This window comes from Pseudopodoces humilis, chromosome 29, assembly GCF_049639895.1.
Source record: "Pseudopodoces humilis isolate 2021_Gansu_Grassland_sample_001 chromosome 29, ASM4963989v1, whole genome shotgun sequence".
NCBI lineage: Eukaryota > Metazoa > Chordata > Aves > Passeriformes > Paridae > Pseudopodoces > Pseudopodoces humilis.
This window is the reverse complement of record NC_142228.1, coordinates 2,081,017-2,100,422: the sequence shown is the minus strand read 5'-3', so window position 1 is coordinate 2,100,422 and position 19,406 is coordinate 2,081,017. Positions and strand designations below refer to the sequence as shown.

Below are 19,406 nucleotides of genomic sequence, written 5' to 3'. Positions count from 1 at the left end.
CACCCCTTCCATTCATTGGTGACAAAGGGCACGCGGCTGACACGGAGCTGCAAACAGTGCAAGGCTTTAATTCAGCCCCCACAGATTGGGGGGGTGGTCCGGACCCCCCCCCCGGCCCTCCGGGGGGGTGCAGAGAGCCCGGGGGGGGGGGAGGGGAGGGGGGGGCTGTGGGTGCCCCCCTCCCGCAGCGCAGCCCCCGCGTGCGGGCGGCCCCGCGCTGCTGCCGCTGCCGCTGCTGCTGCTGCTGCCGTTTTTAGAGCAGCACACGGCGCTCACAGGTAGAGAAGCCGCAGTCGCCCCCGCGCCCCCCGCCCCCAACACCCCCCCACAACACCCCCAAAAAAGGATCCGAGTCTCTGCTTAAGGCAAATCCCGCGCTGGCTCCGCCAAGAGCTGCAGGTTTGGGAAGGAGGGGGCTCGGCCAGCGCCGAGGGGAGGTTTTTGGGGTCCCCAGGGTGGGGGGGGACAGCCCCGGGGTCACCGTGGCTGTGGGGGGGGGCCACAAACTTCAGGTGCTGGTGGAGGGGCAGAGCCTGGCCCGGGGCTCAGCTGAGCCCTCACTGACACGGCCACCACCTCTGTCCCCTCTTCCTCACGGAATTGGGGCGCAGCGACAGGAATCTGGGGGTGCCAGCTGAGCCCCCCCCAACCCATCCGTGGGGAGGGGGGGGCCGGCCCAGCCCCCCGGGGAGGGCAGGGCAGGGATTTGGCACGGAACAGTCGGGTCCTGGCTCCCCATCGGGGCAACAGTGGTGGGAGGAGGGGCTGAGCCCCCCTGGCCTCAGCCCATGGCTGGTAGTGGGGGGACCCCTCCCTGGGGGAGTGCAGGGTCCTGTCCCCATCCCCACAGAGCACAGAGGGCACTGGAATGTCCTCAGGGCTTGGAGCAGAGCTCAGCCACGCGCTGGCGCAGGTGGAAGGAGAACTCGAACATGGTGGCAGCCAGGCTCTGGTGGATCAGGTAGCGGGGCAGGCGACCCTGCGGACACAGGACAGGGACACGGGGACAGGAGGGACGGTTTGGAGCTGGGAGCTGCCCCCATCCCACCCTGGGAGGCTCCAGGGATGGGGATACAGGGCCATCAACCAGGGCTGCCCCCATCCCATTCTGGAGGGTTCCAGGGACACATAAACGAGGCTGGTGGTTGGCCTCATCCCATTCCAGGGTGTTCCAAGGACATGAGGATTTGGGGCTGGGGGCTGCACCCAACCTGCCCTGGAGAAATCAGGGCTGGGCTGGGGGCCTGTGCCCCATCCCAGGGATGCAGAAGCCATGAATGGGGGTTGGGGCTGGGGTCTGCCCCTATCCCATCCCACCCCAGAGGGATCCAGGGATGCAGGAGCACCGCTGCGCGGAGCTGCGGCTCTCGGGGAGCTTCGATCCGGGGGAGGAACCGCAACGTGGTTGGATTTCTCTAAAAAAGCCCTGCACGACTCACCCCCCACCCGCCTCGGCCTCGGCTCCGTGGTGGGAGATCCATGAAAAAATAATAATCCTTGTCTCTGGGGGGGAGGGAGCTGAGGCAGGGCTGGGAACGGCTCCAGAGGCACGGAGGGATGAGTGGCCAGCTATCCCGAGGGTCAGGCAGGCACAGGACACTCTCCTCCCCCGGGGCTGGGCTGGTCCAGCACACAGCTTTTCCTGGAGTGGGTTTTCCCTCGGGCACAGGGGCAGGAAAAGTTGGAGGCCGCCGCTCCAGGGGCCGTTTCAGCCCGGACCCAAACACACACACGTGCGGAATCCTCCCTCCCCCAAGGAGCAGGAAGGGATGAGCCATGGGCTATAAATACTCGTCCAGGGCCAAAGGGAAGAGCGAGGAGCTGCCGAGGGGGTCTGGGCGCTGGCAGAGCCCCTGGGGAAGGCGGTGGGAGCAGTTGGGGGTTATTAATAGCTCGGCATTCCTTCCACGGCAGAGGCGGCGCCGGGCCCGGGAAGCACAAGAAACCTCTTTTCTTTCCGAGCCCACCACGGGGGGTTTGTTACCCAAAACCTGCCCGCGATGGCTGCCAGATCCGCAAAAGGGAAAACACATCCCTGGCGCAACGGGGCGGGAAGGGCACGCTCTGCTCCATCCCGCTCCCGGCGCTTCCCCAAACCTTTCCCGAAGCGTTTGGCAAGACAGGCAGGAGCCGCTGGGCTCTGGGGGAGGGGAGGGGGCCGTGGGAGGGGAGGGGAGGGGAGAGGAGGGGGCCGCAGCGCTGCAGCACAGCCGAGGGATGAATGGAGCCTTTGTGCTGCTGCGGCAGCGCCGTTACCACGTCAACCTTCCGCGGAGGAAGGAACGGGGCCAGCTCCGCTCCCGCTCCCGCATCCGCCCCATCCCGGTCCCTCCGTGCGCTGCCTTTTGTCCGGGACATCGGCAAGGACACGAAGCTCCACAAATGACTCCGGAGCCGCGGCAGCTCGCTCCCCCGGGGGGGGATGTGGGGTGGATGTGGTCGGGAGCAGGGAATTGCCCCTCGGGGGTGTTGCCGGGAGTGGGCAGGCACAAAACTTGCCGTGCCTCAAACTGGTTTTGGTCAGCAGTGAGGATAAAAACTCCCCCTTCCCCCAGTCCTGCACTCACAGGTGAAACCCTTAAGTGAGATCTGAAATAAGGAAGAGCTCCCAGGTTAAGGAAGAGCTTCCCAAACTCCCACTGGGAAAGGAGGAGGATTTTGGAGTAGTTTAACCCCCACTTGCCAAACCTGAGTCCCTTCGGGGCAGTGCTTGGTAAGGGGACACTTCTGTGGCTGCGGGATCTGGGAGCAGGGCCTGGGGCTGCTGGGGAGAGGGGAGAGCTGTGCTGGGGACAGGAGCTGCCTTTACCTTCAGATCCGTGTTGAGAATCCAGATGAAGGTGCAGACCTTGGCATTGCTGGGACATTTCAGGACGATGAATCCTCCAGGTCCATTCTCACCCCTGCGGAGGAAAGCCAAGAGGGTCAGGCAGAGCCAGGCTGGAATTCTGGCCGGGATTCTCCGTGGCTCTGGGATGCACCGCATGGAGCTGAGCCTGGCAGCGAAGGCCAGAGCCCAGTGGGGCAGGAGCAGATGCTGGGAGCCCGGGAAGGTGTGTGCCTTGGCTCCAGGCACACGAGCCAGCACGGCAGGGCAGCTTTCCCACAGGTGCCTTGGCAGCGCCGGTGCCAGGGCCGCCGCTGGAGCAGCAGCTCTGCCTCTGGATCGTGCCAGCTGTTCCCCACGGGAAGCTTTCCCAGGCAGAACCATGGGTGCAAACAAAAGGTCCCAGGAAGCTCTGTGTTCTCAGGACAGGCTCAGCACTTGTCACTCCAGCCCCCAGATCCTTCCCGGCACCATCTGATCCGTCTCTGAGACGGGAGCTGTGCACACGCAGCCCAAATACAGATTTCCCTTCCCTCTTCAGAACACGCTATTTTTGCTGTATGCCTTCGTTAAAGGATTTTTCCAGGCCCTGAAGTCCCCAGTTCCTAAATAGACTGAGGCAGCTCCAACGGCTCTGAGATAAAATGTCAATTACTTTAACCAGATTATTGAGAAAACCAAAGTCGGAGCGCGCGGCGGCACAGCTGGGCCCCGGCAGGAACAAGGAGTCCTTGTCTGGTGAGCCCGACCCCGCCGGGATCCATCACCAGCCTGTCCCTTTGGAAGGGGAGAGGCCAAAACCCTGCTGAGATTTTGGGAGCTGCTCCATCCTCGTTTCATCCCTCAGTGCCTCAAATTCGGTGAGTGAGCGGTTTACGAGGAGCAAAAGGCATGTGAGAGGCTCGGAGCCACAGCCAGCTGTTTACTGCCCCTCAGAAATTCCTGTTTGGGAATGAACTGTTACATAAACAGGATGTGGGGCTGGGATGGGGCTGCTGCTGTTACTGGTCAGCACCTCCACTCCCCCGAGCTGGGAAACGCCCCAGCACCGCTGACAGCGCAGAGAGTTTCTTGAACAAAGGGAGACGAACAAGGGAAGCGAGGTTCAGCTCCACAAATAGCTCAGCTTCCTGCAAATCCTGCCAGGAAGGCAGCAGGGCTTGCAGTTAAGTGGCTCTTTGCCTCGAAGCTCTGGAGAAGAGCGTGATCCCAGCTAAAAAGACAGCACCTGCCTCTCACCTGACGTACTTGGAGAGCGGAGGCTTCAGGCTGTGCGTGGTCGACATCCCTGAGGAAACGTACCTGTCTCTCCTCCTCTCGATCCGACGCACGTTCACAAAATCCCTGTGCAAAGAAAGAGCTTAAAAACACACCTGGGGTGTGGAGGGGGCAGATCCTGCTCTCTGGACTGCTGGGAGAGGCTGTGGCAGGGCTGTGTCAACACAGGGACAAAGCACAGCCAAGCCTCGAGATCGGGGAGCCCGACTGACCGAGGTTTGGAGCTCTGAGAATCCTGCCAGGAGTGTCTGGAGGAAATTTCAGGGGCTGCTCACCCTTGGGAGCGTTACCTGCAGAGCCAACCAGAGCTCCCAGCAGCCCAGAGCATTCCCAGTGCCCTAGAGGGGTCTCCCCGTGGTTTGGGGGGGTGTTGAGGGGCAGTGTGGGATGAACTGACCTTGGGGACACCACCCCGCCGGCAGCTCCGGCCGCCACGTCGTACGAGATGATCGTGTTGTCCTCAATCCGCTGCAAGATCTGGGGAAGGGCAGGGGAAGAAATAAAAGAGAAGGGAGATTTGCTCAGGTTGTGCCTCCAAGCCTGCACGTGGCAAGAGGATACAGCCCCTCCCCAAATCAACACCAGGATCACACCAGAGCGTCTTTTGGGGCAGAGGGTGATGAGCTCTCGTCTCCTGAGATTTTGGGGTGCACAGGTGTCACCTCCAGCTCCCTTCCACGAGGCCCAGACCCTCCCACCAGGCAGAGGCAGGTTTGGCTCAGCCCTGGCCCCTGTCCCTGCCCACCTCTCGGGCTCTTGGCCGGGCACAGGCGTGCAGCCGGCTGCCACGGAGCGCGCGGAGCGCACGGATGAGCGGCGGAGATTTAACGCCTCGGTGACTGGGATCCAGCTCGGCTCCAGCACCGCCAGCAGCCTGTGTTGGACGGGGAAGCTCCAGCTCTCCGCTCCAAGGAGCTCCTGTGATTAAGCCATCTTTGTCCGGCACGCTCACCTGGCAAGCTGCCACTGTTCTGTTCCACAGGATCATCTTCTCGGGCTGCAGAATCACCTCCTGGTAAACCATTTCAGGGGAGCACTGCAGGAAAGCCTGAGGACAGAGCCAGAGCAGTCAGCCAGCCCCTCTGCTCCCCTTGGGGGAGATTATTTTTAAGGAAAACAGGGGAAAACACAAAGGACAAGTGGGATCAGAGGGGAGGGGAGGGGTGAGGCCGGCCTGGCTCCCCTGCATGCGAAGCCAAGGCTGTCACCCCTCTGTGCCAGTGCTCCCAGGGCACACAGACCTCAGGATTTGGGAATCGCTGAGCTCTGCCTGTCTGTCTGCCCCTCTCCCACCCTCAGCAGCTCCCTGAGCACCATTGCTTTGGGAAGCTGCATTTTTGACTGGTTGTTTTTTTTGTTTTTTTTTTCCCAAGCTCCAGCACACACAGCATCCATTCCATTCCCACCCAGTCCCCACGGGAGCGGGGATCTTCGGAGGCAAACGGTTAACGCAGCAAAGTGGGACCATCCAGCTTTAGCTGGTGAACACAGAGCTGCTCCACTGGCAGCTCCTGCCAGCGAGGCAACATATGCACTGGAACAAAGAAAAGCCACGGCAGCACCGACGCTTCATTAAAGCGTGGTTCCCAGCCAAGCCACTCCAGCTTGGGAGAGGGCACGGAGCACGGCACTTCCGAGCGGCTCTGCCCGGTGCCAGGCAGCAGCAGACGCACGCCCAGCCCTGGCCTCGCTGGCAATTAGTTCCAATTAGCCTCCTTGGTCAGATTAGTCCGAGATGCTGGGGTTGGAAGCGAGTCTTGCAGTCACCTGCTCCTGATTCTACCAGCGGAGTCTGGGGCCTTGGATATTTACTGGGGAGTTTGTCTGCCGGCCAAGGGGTTTTCCTGGAGAGATTCCCTAGTGCTGTTCATCTATCTCAAGCACAGGGAGCGTGTTCTGCAGCCTGAGCTGTCCTGAAAGCTGAGCTGTGGCTCTTGCCCCGTGCCAAAGAGACCAAGGAATCGGCCCAAGGATGTTCTTACCTTTAAAATAAAGATCTTGCCGTGGAAAGGGATTTCAAAAGTGTAAACAACATCACCAAAGTCCTGTGCAAGAGATGAGAAAGTTGTATTTTTACCAGTGAAAGGGACTGTTTCTGTTTAGGGTGAAGTTTGCTAAAACTCTGAGGCTCCTGTCACCCCCTGCAGCCCCCAACCACCCCCTGCCCCCCACACCAGGCAGCCACCTCAGCGCCGAAACCGCCCCGAGCACGTTTCAGCTGGCCATGCCCAAATTTCCATCAACAAAACAATATCCAGAGAGGCAGCAGGGATGAGACAGAAAAAGAATCCGCCCCGTGCCAGGCTGCAAACCCCACGTCAAGGTCACATTCTCTTTGTGGCAGCACCGGGGTGCGAAGGGGGTTCGCTGCCAGCGCTGCTGGTGTTACCTAGGGCCGAGAGGAGCCTCCCCGGAGGGGCCAGGGATGGGCAGATGAAAACCTTTCATCGTTAGCCCTGTGTTAAACTCTGATTAGTCTATTTAAATCCATCCCCCTTTGGAAAAAGAAAACAATCTGCCCAGCTAGTTTGGCATCAGACAAAGGATCACTTGACAGGGGAATTTGAAACACCAGATGAGACAGCAGTTTGCAGGATTCGCACCCCCCGCCCCAGTCGTGTTTCAACCTCGTGAAACAAGGTTGGCTTTGGGGGGCAAACCCCCCTCCTCTCTCTGTCTGCTCTTCAGGGAGAGAAAAGAGCTCTGTGCACCCCAGAAAAGTCTGGAGTAGGCAGAGCCACATCCCAGATTTACACCCCAGCACCCACCCAGGTTGCAGGTGCTGGGGAAGGGGGACACCGGTGGCTTTAGGGGTGGGATGAGCAGTTAGTGCCCCACATGGGCCAAGAGCCCAGTTTGGCCCAAAGGCACCTGGCCATGGAGCAAGGGCAGGGCTGTGGGATCAGCATTCCTTTGCTCTTTCCCATGGCTCTGCATCCCAAAGGTGAGCCGGCCCCATCCCACCCTCCGGACACAGGGAGGAGGGAAGGGCCCTCTCCTGACCAAACTGCAAGGCAATTAAACGTCTAATTAAATAAGAGGGGATTTTACATTTAACTGAACTGGAATAGATTCCTAATTCAATCAGGTAATTGTAACGCTTGTTAATTTTTCATGGCGCAAGGAGGTTTCCAAAGCCTCGTTTGTCCCGGTTTTTGCTAAGCCATCCATGCCCTCTGCCAGCTGGGGAGGAAAAACCACACTTGCATTGTTTTTCTCGAACTTCCAGTTCTCCTCCTGGGCGAGGATTTGGTCCACAACCTCCATGGCCTCTTTGCCTTGTCGGACATACTCCTTTTCCTGGGAAAGAAGGGAGGATTTCATTAGCTGGGCGTGCAGGAAGCTCGAGGAGTGTGTGTGTGAGGCTGCTCCCCCCTCCCTGGGCTGGCAGAGGGAAAGGGGATCAGAAATCTCTTAATTTGGGTCACAGAGGCCTCATTTTGGAGCTCCAAGTCACGCTCCCCGCCCTGGCTTGGATCCACACACCAGCTGCTCCCGGCGGCTCCCGCCCTAGCAGGAGGGCTTCCAGCAGGCAAAGGGCTCTGGGATGTGCAGCTTCCTTCCTGGAGGAGCCAGAACTGGGGCTGAACACGAGCAGGATCTCTCGGAAAAGGGCACAAAGCCTGTGCCCAGCCGGGTTTTGGGGAGGTCAAGGCCTCAGGCCATGGGGACAGGTGAGGTGAGCCCATCCCAGAATGAGACCATGGAAGGGGGAATGGAGAGGGACAGGCAGGAGCAGAGCCAGAGCACATCCCTGTGGGATGCTGCAGGGAAGAGCACACAGCTCTGGGGAAGTGGAATGAAAGTGGGGGGCTCAGAGCAGGCTCAGCCACACAGAGATGAGGGGTCTGGAATGGGGGGCAGCAGAACCTGATGGGACCACAAGACTGGGGAGACTCCCAGAGCCCCAGATCAGCCTGGAGCTGAAGGCAGGGCCAGGCCCTGTTTACCTGAGTTGTCAAGGCCTTCCTCCCCACACCTTCCTCATCAGACTCGTTGTCTGAGCCTATGGGGAAGCACCAATCAACTCACAGTTAATGAACACCCCACCAGTACCACCTCCCTCCCTTCTCCTGGGGGACAGTGTCTGATCCCTGTCCCTCATCCAACAGGAAGGGCTGAGGATGACTCTGGTCCTGTCTCCCTGAGCACCTGCTTGGCTCTTCAGAGGGCTGAGCTCATCCCGGGTGTCAGCTGTACCAGGAACAGTGTTCCAGGGGGCTGAGCTCATCCCTGTGTCAGCTACACTGGGATAACTGCTCCAGAGAGCTGGGCTCATCCCGGGTGTCAGCTGTACCAGGAACAGTGTTCCAGGGGGCTGAGCTCATCCCTGTGTCAGCTACACTGGGATAACTGCTCCAGAGAGCTGGGCTCATCCCGGGTGTCAGCTGTACCAGGAACAGTGTTCCAGGGGGCTGAGCTCATCCCGGGTGTCAGCTACACTGGGAAAAGTGTTCCAGAGGGCTGAGCTTGTTCTGGGTGTCAGCTACACCAGGAACAGTGTTCCAGAGGGCTGAGCTTGTTCTGGGTGTCAGCTACACCAGGAACAGTGTTCCAGAGGGCTGAGCTTGTTCTGGGTGTCAGCTACACTGGGACAACTGCTCTGGAGAGCTGGGCTCATCCCGGGTGTCAGCTGTACCAGGAACAGTGTTCCAGGGGGCTGAGCTCATCCTGGGTGTCAGCTACACCAGGAACAGTGTTCCAGAGGGCTGGGCTCATCCTGGGTGTCAGCTACACCAGGACACTCCAGCTGAGATGTCCCCACTCCCACGCCAGCAGCTCTCCAGTGCTGGCAAGGGCAGTGACGTGCCACCAGCCCTTACCCTCACCTGCCTGTGACACCCAGCCCCGTGCCCTCACCCCAGGGCAGCGTTTCCCAAGCACACAGCTCAGAGGATTTAATCCCAAGCCCCAACAAGGCTCTGGTTCCCCACGGAGCTGCAGCCCGGCTCGCAGGGGTGAGGGCGGCTCTGATAAAAAGGTGTCGTGTGGGAAGTGTGGCAGTGCCACCCCTGCCCAGGTGCAGGCACAGAGAGGGCAGAGGGGACTCTGTGTTGCAGTGTCAGTTCTTGGAGGCTCTGCCAAGGGTTGGGATAATGAGGCAGAGCTCGGGGAAGAGATGATGGAGGTGAGGAATTCCATGGTGGGACGAGCACGGGAAGCGAGGTGATGGCACAGGTGACCTTACCTGCGAAGGACTCGGGTGGGGAGTAGAACTGTCCCTCGGAGAGGGCTCGGGGGTACAGCAGTGGCCTCGAGGCTGCAGCCTGGGCTGCCAGGAACCCTGGGAATGGGAGCATAAGGATTTAACACCTGGCAGGTTCTGGGAGCGCAGCCCTGCCAAAACACCCTCTTGTTTTTCCCACGTTTTCCCCATCTCTTTTCCCACTGACACCAGCCAGCCTCAGCTCCTGTTGCCTCATCTTTTGTCTGAGACGTTTTATCTGCCCCGGAGATCAATGGGCTCTTCTGCCTGTCAAATAATCCAAAGGCGATTAAGCATCTAATTAAATAAGAGCTTCCCCTGGAAGCAATTTGGAACCTGAGCCTAATCCAATAGAGGCATTAAACACTTGATCATTTTTCATCTTAAAGCCTCCTTACAAGACCCAAACATCCTCTGGTGCTTTCCAGTCAGAGCATTTCTGACTGAGCCCTGCCTGACAAATGTCCCTTTTTAGTTTGGTGCCACTTCCCAGGCGGTGACTCCTGGGAGAGGGACAAGCTCCTTGTGCTGCCGCAGGAATGGGCAGCTAATCCAGGCCAGCTCCCTAGAAGGGCCCTGGGAGTTAAAGGGTGATGTGTGAAGCATTAGGTCAGCCCCAATCCCTGCTCAGTGTGACCTCAGAGGCCACGGGTCGCAGAATTTCACACCCCATAACTCAGCCTGTGCCACAGAATGTGTCTGTGGCTCCAGCAGCCCTCCTGGAAAGGGCTCCAGCCAGATCCAAACACAGATATCAGGGACAGGGAGTCCAACACTCTGCCTGGCATTTGCCTCCCTGTTTCCAAACACTTTCTCCCATGCAGAGCTCAGCTCTGTCTCCAGCACGTCTGGCTGCAGGACACAGCCATTGGGAAATCTGGCACATTTTTTCTGCCCTCAATTAAAAGATGCTTTTTATAATCTGGTGTTTTCTTCCCCTGAAGGGACTTGTTGACCATTACAGAACTGAGTCAGGCATTTCCCATCCCATCCAGGCTGGAGATCCCTTTTCCAGAAATGTCACATCAAGGTGCTGCCAGAGCAGCAGCAAACCCAGGCCTGGTTGGATTTGTCCAACTCCTACCACAGAGGAGCAAAAATACTCACATCGTTCCTCTTCTGCTTCCTGAGTTAGGACTTTAAAATCCAGGAACCAGGTCTCCAGCCAAGCAATGACAAAGGAGACGATGGGAAGTAAATACCCAAAAGCCCCTTTGGTCAGAAGCTGTGTGGGAAGAAGCAGAAACCTCAGGGAATGAGCCAGAGAGGGAATAAAACAGCACTGAGAAATCACAGAGCAACTTCCTGCGAGCCCAGGGAAACCAACCTCGGAGAGGATGACCTTTACAATCAGGAAGGCACTGGATACCAAGGTAGTGACCTGAAAAAATAAGTGGACAGAGCTCAGATCCCTGAGAAGTCCAGGAGGAGAGGGAAAACTCCCCAGAGGAAAGGCAGGAGTGCCTCCTTACCGCGATGACCCACCAGTGGCGCAGGCGGACGACGGCGTAGCCCAAGAGCAGCACAAGAAAGCGAAACAGAGCCAAGAGCTGCAACAACAAACACCCAGCCACAGCAGTCACTGCCCTTGTCCCTCTGCCAGGTGCTGGGAGGGCAGGGACAGGCGCCAGGGGAACAGATGGGCCAAGGCTGCAGCAGGAGGGGTTCACCGAGGTGGGCAAGGGGAGACCCCAGACCCTCCCGGCCCCACTGAGCCTCGCAGGAGGCTGAGATACTCACAAAGATATCGAAGAATGAGGTCTTGAATTTGTAGCTGATGATTTCATCCTTCAGGTTCTCCTTGATGCCCTCCTTGGTCTGAGGGAGACAGGGAAGCAGGAAGCTGTTGAGTGCACTGATAAGAAACTCATGGGAGAAGGAGCTAAGCAGTGCCCGGGGTTATGGCCAGGTCAGGGAATGCACCTGGAATACAAATGGTCCCACAGGCCCAGCACAGGACCTGGGAGGATCCCATGGCACATTTCCTGCCTGGATTCACACCGTGTTTCCCCCTGGGATCCACACGAGGTGGGGCAGGAGGGACATCAAACACCTTTAGGTTTCCAACACCCAAATCCCAAATCCTTGGCTCAGCACAGCCGGTGCTGGCAGCTCCTCACAGCCTGGAGCCCCTGGATGTGCACCTGCCACTGCTGCCCACCTCGTCCAGGTGGCAGATGGGAGGAGAGAAGGGAAAAAAAATGGAAAACCACAGGAAAAACGCTCCTCAGGAACCTTCACTAAGGCACTGAACACCTTCCTGTGGGGGCTCTCGGTGTCACTGAGGACCTGGGGGGATTTAAGGATCCTCCTCATGCAAAGCTCTGAGGGGTCCCTTCTCCCTCCAGCCGGCTTCCCACAGCTCCCAGCAGTGCTCCAGGAAACCTGATGGAAGAAGGGAAGCAGCAGGATCAAACGTGCTGGCAAAGGGGAAGAGGGAGGAGAGGGGGATGCGCAGCCACGGGCTGCAAGGGAATCTGAGAGAGGCAAAAACACTCTCTGGGATTTACAGGAGCGTGGAAAAAACTCATCCCGAGATAATCCAGGCTCTGACAGCCTTGGTGCTTTGGCCACCATAAATCCTGGGAGTCTGGAATGGCTGTCTGTGAGGAAGTGGAGGGCTCAGGTAACTGGAACAAATGCTTCACCTTTAGGCTATGGCTTTGGACGGGGCCCAGCTGGCCGGGAGCTGGCGGAGCCGGCAGCTGTTGGATGGGCTGTGAGGAACGAGCTGGTGGGTCTCGGGCCAGTCCTTGGCAGCCAGGGTGTCCTGGCACTCCAAGGGCAGCCACTGGGAAAGGATCCCTCTGGGTCAGGGCTCTGGCTTAAAACCCAGGGAGAGGGAGGCAGAAAGAGGGGGGTGAAGCTGGGCTGTGGCCACAGGACTCGGACCAGCTTTGCTGAGCGGCCACCGAGAGCCTCTTCCCCCCTCCCTGGCTCCATGGGATGCTGCAGGAAGGAGGAGACACAGGGAAAGCTCTGGGTGATGGTTTTTGGGGGGTGTTTGTGGTGGATGGGCTGTGAGGAAGGAGTTGGTGGGTGCCAGTCCCTGGCAGAGGGGTGTCCTGGCACTCCAAGGGCAGCACAGAGTGGGAATGGGAAGGGATTCCTCCCAGTCTGGAATGGGGCTTAATATACAACAAAGGGGCCAAAAAGAGTGTGGCAAAGCTGGGCTGTGTCTCCAGCTGGGCTGTGGCCACAGGACTCGGACCAGCTTTGCTGAGCGGCCACCAAAAGCCTCATCCCCACACCCCGACCCCATGGGATGCTGCAGGAAGGAGGAGACACAGGGAAAGCTTTGGGTGAGGGTTTTTGGGGAGTGTTTTCAGCTTAAATACAGGCTGTGCACCAGGCACATGAACCACCTGAGGCATCTCCCTGGCTCTGAGAGCACCCAGCCTGCACAATTACGGTTTGCTTTTAACGAGGGGCAATTTGCTCGGCTTATCTCGCAGCGAAGGAAACGGTTGGGTAAAAAAAAAAAATAAAAAAGAATCAAAAAAAGGCATTAGTCATGATATCAAACCTTCATAACCAGGCAAATAAGCTGCTCTAATGGCTTTAAATATGCAGCATCTCAGCTCGGGGCCCAAATATCAGCACTTAGTCACTCATTAATGGCTACCTGCACGACCCACGCTCAGCATCACCCTGGTGACCGAGCCAGGATTATCTCCTGGGGGCTGGAATTCCAGCAGCTCTCAAGAGAGGACTGGGACAAGGGCAGGGGGCCGGGGTCCAAGCTGGGCAGGCAGGACACCATCGGCATGGCTGGAATGCTGGCTGGGAGATGGTTTTTCCTAAGGAGGGTGGGGAGCAGGGGGCTTGGGGCAGGGTGAGGAGCTGCTGGCCAGGATGGTCTCTTAAGTGCAGACACCCAGAGATAAGGAGGGCAGAGATAAGAGAGAGCTGCTGAGGGAGCAGCAGGATCCAGCTGATAAATGCAGGCCAGAGCCCAGGGTCTATCTGTTCATCTCTGCTCTGGGTGCTCCAAGGGAGGACAGGCAGTACCTGAAACCAGCCAGGGCCGGTTCAGGGAAAATAAAAATAAAATATAGCCCAGGGAGGGATTTGGACTTGGTGGGACTGAGGTAAATAAACTGGATTTTCCCTGTTATTGCAACACAGAGCAAACACAGCAGCTTGTGAGTCGCTTCGGAGGGAACCAAACCACTGACATCCCCCTCAACAATCCCTTGGGAGGTGGAGCAGCACCTCCAGCTTCCCAAAACTGAGATTAGCAGCAGAATTTTGGGATCAAAACCCCTGGAGGATCCTCCCCTGCTCCTCTGCTGATCTGTGAACACGTCAGCAGCAAACCCAGGGAGCAGCTTTGTGTCAGGCCAGGGGAGCAGGAGGGGAATTTGGCTCTTGGTGATTTTACAGCACGACAAAGGGACACAAAGGGACGGTGTTAACAACCCCGGACAGCCCCAACAAAGCCCCGGGGCAGGAAACGAGCTGGACTTTAGTTTACACTAAAGAACAGCGGCTCCTTGGCCAGCGCTGGGAACAGCAAACAAAGATCTGTCCCGGGAGTGCTGAAACACAGCAATTAACCGAGGGAACTGAGCTTAAAAAGGGCAAAGATTCCCCGGGTTTGCTTCCTCCAACTCACATTCAGCTCGATGATCCACAAAAGGGAGATGAAGAGCAGGTCGAAGGTGACGAAGAGGCAGAAGGTCCTCCTCACATCCGAGATGGCTTTTCTCTTCTCGGGGGAGAAGAGGTACGGGGAGAAGCCCTGGCTCTGGGAGAAGGAGGAGCTGATGGAGGCGATGGCTGGGAGGCTGCGTTCCAGGTCGTGCTGCAGGTCCGTGGGCTTGCTCATCCTCCGGGCTCCGGGGACATCGGCCACGGCAGCGTCACCTGCAGGGACACAGCAGGGGACACTCAGGCCTCGCCACACCCCTGCTCCTGTCCCCCCTCTGATGGCAAACGATCCCTGGAGCAAATCAGATCCCAGGGAGAAATTCCTCCCTGTGAGGCTGGTCAGGCCAGGGTGCTCAGAGAAGCCGTGGCTGTCCCTGGAAGTGTCCAAGGCCAGGTTGGATGGAGCTTGGAGCAACTTGGGACAGTGGAAGGTGTCCCTGCCCATGGCAGGGGATGGGATTTAATGCCATGGCAGTAGGAAAAGGGACCATGGAGATGCCAAGGCAGCAGGGAAAGGAGCTGCAAACCTCATGAAAATGTTGTGGAAGAAGAAAAAGGGGGCCCAAACCCCACGGAGACACTGTGGACACACGAAAAGGGGTCTGAGGATGTTTTGGGAGCACTCCCTGAAATCATGGAGCCACCCCACCCTTCCCTCTGCAGGGAAGGCAAAGCCTCGGGAGCCAGGCATCCCATTGGAACAGATCCCAACCTGCACAGCCAGGACAGAACCCTGGGGCTGATGCCTGGGCCAGGCACAGCAGCAGGAGGCAGCAGGGAAGGAGCTGCTCCGTGTCCCAGGATGAAAAGGGCAGCAGGGAAGGAGCTGCTCCGTGTCCCAGCCCCGCCTGGCAGTGCCGGGCACACGATCCCGGCACGAGTGAGGTGTTGGAAGGCCGGGGCTGTTTTCCTGCAGCTGTGCCAAGCATTGTATTGAAATTTTTCCTCTCCGTCAGCGCAGCACAAGGAGGCCCCTGTGGGAAGGGAGCGTGACGGGAGCACACGCGGGAGACAAACACGGAACGAGGATCCCAAAACAGGTCGGGCCAGGGATCTGTCACCCACGGCAACGGCACAGCCACAAACTCCTTCCCTGCTAAATCCTTCCCTGCTAAAACCTCGAGGTTGTTTTGCCTCCAAAAATCCCATCCTGGACTGTGGTGTGAGCTTCTGCCCCAGCAGTTCTGTGCCTGCTGGGATCCCAGCAAGGTCTGTCCAACACAGATCCCACCCGTCACACCCAGGAGGCTGCAGCACCCACAGGAAAAGGTCACGAGCTTGTGGCCAGATCTGTGGGAAGTGGAAATCCCAAGGAATGTGAAGCCAGGCGCTTTCCAGGAGCACCTGCAGGAGCACAGCCCGATTTGGGGCAGTTTGGGCCAGTTTGGATCCCTGAGCCAGCGGTTTTTTGCATCCCACCCCCGGGGAGTGCTGGGGCTGGAAAGGAAACAAAGCTGGACTCCTGTCAAGTCCCCGTTAGTCCCGCTCAAGGGCACTTGGGAAGGAGCTGGAATCCTTGTCACTTCGGATCAGCTGCTCCGCGCACCGGGCCTGGCTCAAAGTGACAAAAGTTAAGGACATCTGTGAGGGATAAATAATAAATCCCCCCCCGTTGGGGCTGCTGCCGCCTCCTCCTCCCCTCCAACAGCACTTTGCACTTAGGCAGCTCCTCCCCAACTTTCACAGCGCTTTAAAATCACCCAGAGAGGCTCCAGGGACCCGATCCTGGGACGCCGAGCGGGGTCGCAGTGGGGTGCTGGGACACGGCAGGACACGAGGACACGGCACCAGGGCACCCTGGTGCAGCTCATCCATCATCAATCCCAGCCTTCCCGGGGAGGTTCAGGCTGTTCTGGACACACACCCCTCCCAAACCATCCAATTCCCGAGGGAGAACCCGCACTGTGGGGCAGGGCAGGAATGCTTGGATCCCAGACAAGCCCCCACCCCTCCTTCCACTGGAGCTGAGAGCTCGGAGCAGGGGCTGGATGTGGAGAAACGTGGCTGTTCCTGGGTGACAGATGAATTATTGAGCGCCCCGGTGCTCCATTATGCATTCCAGCATCCTCCGCATCCCGCTCCGGCAGCCCAGGGGCTGGGAAGGAGGGGGTCAGGCTCATTCTCTGCTCCCAGGGAATGAGGGATGGGATGAGAGGAAAAGGCCTCAAGATGTGCCAGAGGAGGGTCAGGGTGGACACCAGGGGATTTATTCTGAAAGGACAGTCAGGCGTTGGAAGGGGCTGCCCAGGCATTGGTGGAGTCACCATCCCTGGAATGCTAAAAAAGGTGTGGATGTGGCACTTGGGGACACGGGTGGGGTGACACAGTTGAGCTGGGTTTAAGGGCTTGATGATCCTGGAAGGCTTTTCCAGCCTAAATGATTCCAGGATTCCACTCCAGCGAGGGACAAACACTTCTGGGGGGCCACTCTGGGTGACAGATCACAGCCCAGGGGACATTCTGGGTGACAGATGACAGCCTGGGGGACACCCCGGGTGACAGATCACAGCCCAAGGGACACTCCAGGGACCCTTGTGGGCTTCTCTGACTTGAAAAAAGGGGATTTTGAGGCTCTGACGAAGGATTTTTGCTGGGGAAACCTCCCGGTTTGGGGATTAGGAGGTGGCAGGGGCGGCAGGGACGAGGGTGATGCCACATCCCGCAGATCCCAGCAGGAAACAAACGCAGAGGAGAGGCGGGTGGTGAAATCCTGATCCGATAGTCAGCACCAACACCCAGCAAAACCCCGTCAGCCCAGTGCCACCACAGCTCAGTGCCACCACAGCCCAGTGCCATCACCCCAAAACCCCGTCAGCCCAGTGCCACCACAGCTCAGTGCCACCACAGCCCAGTGCCATCACCCCAAAACCCCGTCAGCCCAGTTCCAGCAGGACATTGGCCACCAAAACATTCCCAGGGGCTGTGCCAAGGCATGTCCCAACCCCACCACAGCCCCCCAAGCCCCGTGTCACCCCCTCCAAGCTGCTTTCCTGTTTCCCCAGCCCCTCGTTAGCCCGTTTGCTCATTAATGACCCATCTTCCCACCCTGTGACACCACTTCTCCTTCCTCCCATGCTTCCCCCGAGCTCATGTGACAATTCCTCCTGTCGCCTCTCCCAGGATCGGGGAACACCCAGAGTGGGACCCCCAAAACCCCTGCAGCCCCCTGAGCCATCCCAGGGGCAAAGGACACGGGATCAATGTGGGATATTCCAGAGGGAGGAGGTTGCCAGGTGAGAGAACACCTGGAGAACCAGAGGGATGGAGACCCCGACTGCTGCTCTGGGCACTAAGGGGAGTCTGAGCTTCCCTTTAAAACAGCAAGGAAAGGTCAACATTAAACCAGACACCGAACCTCCACCCACAAAAAAAGGGAAGGACCGGTTTTGGCAAAGCGCTGGAGTTCGGTTCAGTGCAAAGTGGGGACACCGAAACCCCCCGGGAGCCTGTTCTCCCCTGGCACCGAAACTCGGAGAGCCTCGGGAAAAGCAGCTTTGTCCCGGAGCCAGCCGCAGGATCCTGCAGCATCCCGTGTTTTCCCTCATTTCCACAAGTTCGTTTTCCCTCATTTCCACAAGTTCTGGGGTGAAATTTAGGGCTCTCCTCCCTGTGTCCCAAAGCCAGCGGGAGCCCAACATTCGGGGGTTTCAGCGCTGGGGACCCCCGTGCTGTGAACCCCCGGGGGTCGGGAGAGACCATTCCCAAGGGGATTTGGGATGGGATGTGGGGCTGGATTTGGGATGGGATGTGGGGCTGGATTTGGGATGTGGGGCTGGATTTGGGATGTGGGGCTGGATTTGGGATGGGATGTGGGGCTGGATTTGGGATGGGATGTGGGGCTGGATTTGGGATGTGGGGCTGGATTTGGGATGTGGGGCTGGATTTGGGATGGGATGTGGGGCTGGATTTGGGATGGGATGTGGGGCTGGATTTGGGATGTGGGGCTGGATTTGGGATGGGATGTGGGGCTGGATTTGGGATGTGGGGCTGGATTTGGGATGTGGGGCTGGATTTGGGATGGGATGTGGGGCTGGATTTGCGATGTCGTCCTGGATTTGGGATGTGGGGCTGGATTTGGGATGGGATGTGGGGCTGGATTTGGGATGGGATGTGGGGCTGGATTTGGGATGTGGGGCTGGATTTGGGGCTGGATTTGGAACCCTCTGGGCACTGCCAGGGAGGGGGTTTCACGCTGCCGTTCCCCAGCAGAAGGGTCCCCGGCGTGCTGCCGGCGTTTCACTTCCTCGAGCAAGGCACGAATGAAGCCCGGGGGCTTTTCCAACAGCCCGGAGCAGCGGGAAGAGCCCGGGATCCCGGCACAGACCCAGCTCGGAGCCCCCGACCCCCGGGAGCCTCTCGGGCCCCCTGAACTCCTCCAAAGAGCCCCCCCAAACACCCCCCGGTCCCGGGCTCCCGTTCCCCGCAGCCTCCCGGGGCTGACACCGGTGAAAGTCGCCCGGAGCGGAGCGATTCCCGCCCCTCGGGTCTCGCTGCCGGGAGCGCCCGTGAAGCGGGGCCCGGGGGTTATAACGGGACCGCCCCGGCCCCCGGGGCTCACCTGGGGACTCTCCGGGGAGGGCCCGAACTGCACCCCCGGGGCTGCCCGAGGGTAGGGCCGAACCCGGTAACCGCGTTCTGAAGCGGGACGGAGCTCAGGACCCGCAGGGACAGCGCTGTCCCGTCCCGCTCCCACCGGCGGCTGCGCTCCCGGGCCCGGGAGTGGCACCGAGGCCCCACCGAGGCTGAGGCACGGAGGTCCGCGCACCGCCCGGCACCGCCCGCCCCAGGCCCGGGGATGCACCTGAGCCCCCCGGGCCGCCCCCGCGTGTCCCCCCGGTACCTCCCGGTGCCGGCTCCGGGTCCCGCCGGGCGCCGCTTCCGGGCCCGCCGCCACCTCTGACCCCGGAAGGGAAACCCCAGAGCGAGGCTGCGCGGCACCGACCATCGCCGGCCGCGGGGGGAGCCGGGGACAGACCATTCACCGCAGGAGGGGGGGAGCAGTGGGGCTGGGAGAGACCATTCACAGCGGGAGGGGGAATCAGTGGGGCTGGGGACCACCGTTACCCACGGGAGGGGGGAATCACTATGACTGGGAGAGACCATTCCAAAATGGGGAATCAGTGGGGTGAAGGCAGTGCCATTCCCCGTGTGTGGGGCGAGCAAGGGAGACATCATTCCCCCCCTTCGGGGGTGTGCCAGTGGGTCTGGGAGAGACCATTCTCCAGTGGGGGGTGACCATGGGGTTGGGAGAGACCATTCGGTGCTGGGGGAGTATCCATGGGGCTGGAAGACACCATTCCGCACATGGGGGGAATCAGTGGGGCGAGGGACAAACCATTCTCCTATGGGAGAGGGGGATTCACGGGGTGTCCCGTGGCCCTGTCCCGCATCTCCTGCTCCGGCCCGCAGACCCCCACCCCCCCCATCCCCTGCCCCACCCCC

General features: G+C 59.4%; 1 protein-coding gene across 2 annotated transcripts; it reads right to left on the bottom strand.

The window, feature by feature from the left end:
• Nucleotides 1-326: 326 nt before the first annotated feature.
• On the bottom strand, nt 327-18,873 carry STARD3 (StAR related lipid transfer domain containing 3). Of its 2 annotated transcripts, none has more exons than XM_005531415.3 (15): nt 18,805-18,873; nt 13,930-14,180; nt 11,052-11,129; nt 10,784-10,861; nt 10,639-10,692; nt 10,419-10,536; nt 9,294-9,389; nt 8,056-8,111; nt 7,313-7,405; nt 6,088-6,150; nt 5,058-5,153; nt 4,503-4,582; nt 4,067-4,171; nt 2,810-2,903; nt 327-979 (listed from the first exon to the last, which is right to left on the bottom strand). In XM_005531415.3, the coding sequence occupies exons 2-15, from the start codon at nt 14,140-14,142 to the stop codon at nt 875-877; spliced, it is 1,329 nt and encodes a 442-aa protein (XP_005531472.1). In that variant the 5' UTR covers nt 14,143-14,180; nt 18,805-18,873; the 3' UTR covers nt 327-874. The 2 variants fall into 2 exon arrangements, with proteins under 2 accessions (XP_005531472.1, XP_087924273.1); XM_088068147.1 differs by lacking the exon at nt 18,805-18,873 and adding an exon at nt 18,523-18,647.
• Between the last annotated feature and the right edge of the window lie 533 nt (nt 18,874-19,406).

Coding starts and splice junctions, on each gene's coding strand:
- STARD3 (XM_005531415.3), bottom strand. CDS start 14,142: ATGAGCAAGCCCACGGACCTGCAGCACGACCTGGAACGCAGCCTCCCA. Junction 10,537..10,638: donor TAAAGGTCATCCTCTCCGAG/GTTGGTTTCCCT, acceptor CTTCCCACACAG/CTTCTGACCAAAGGGGCTTT. Junction 9,390..10,418: donor GGAAGCAGAAGAGGAACGAT/GTGAGTATTTTT, acceptor TCCCATTCCCAG/GGTTCCTGGCAGCCCAGGCT.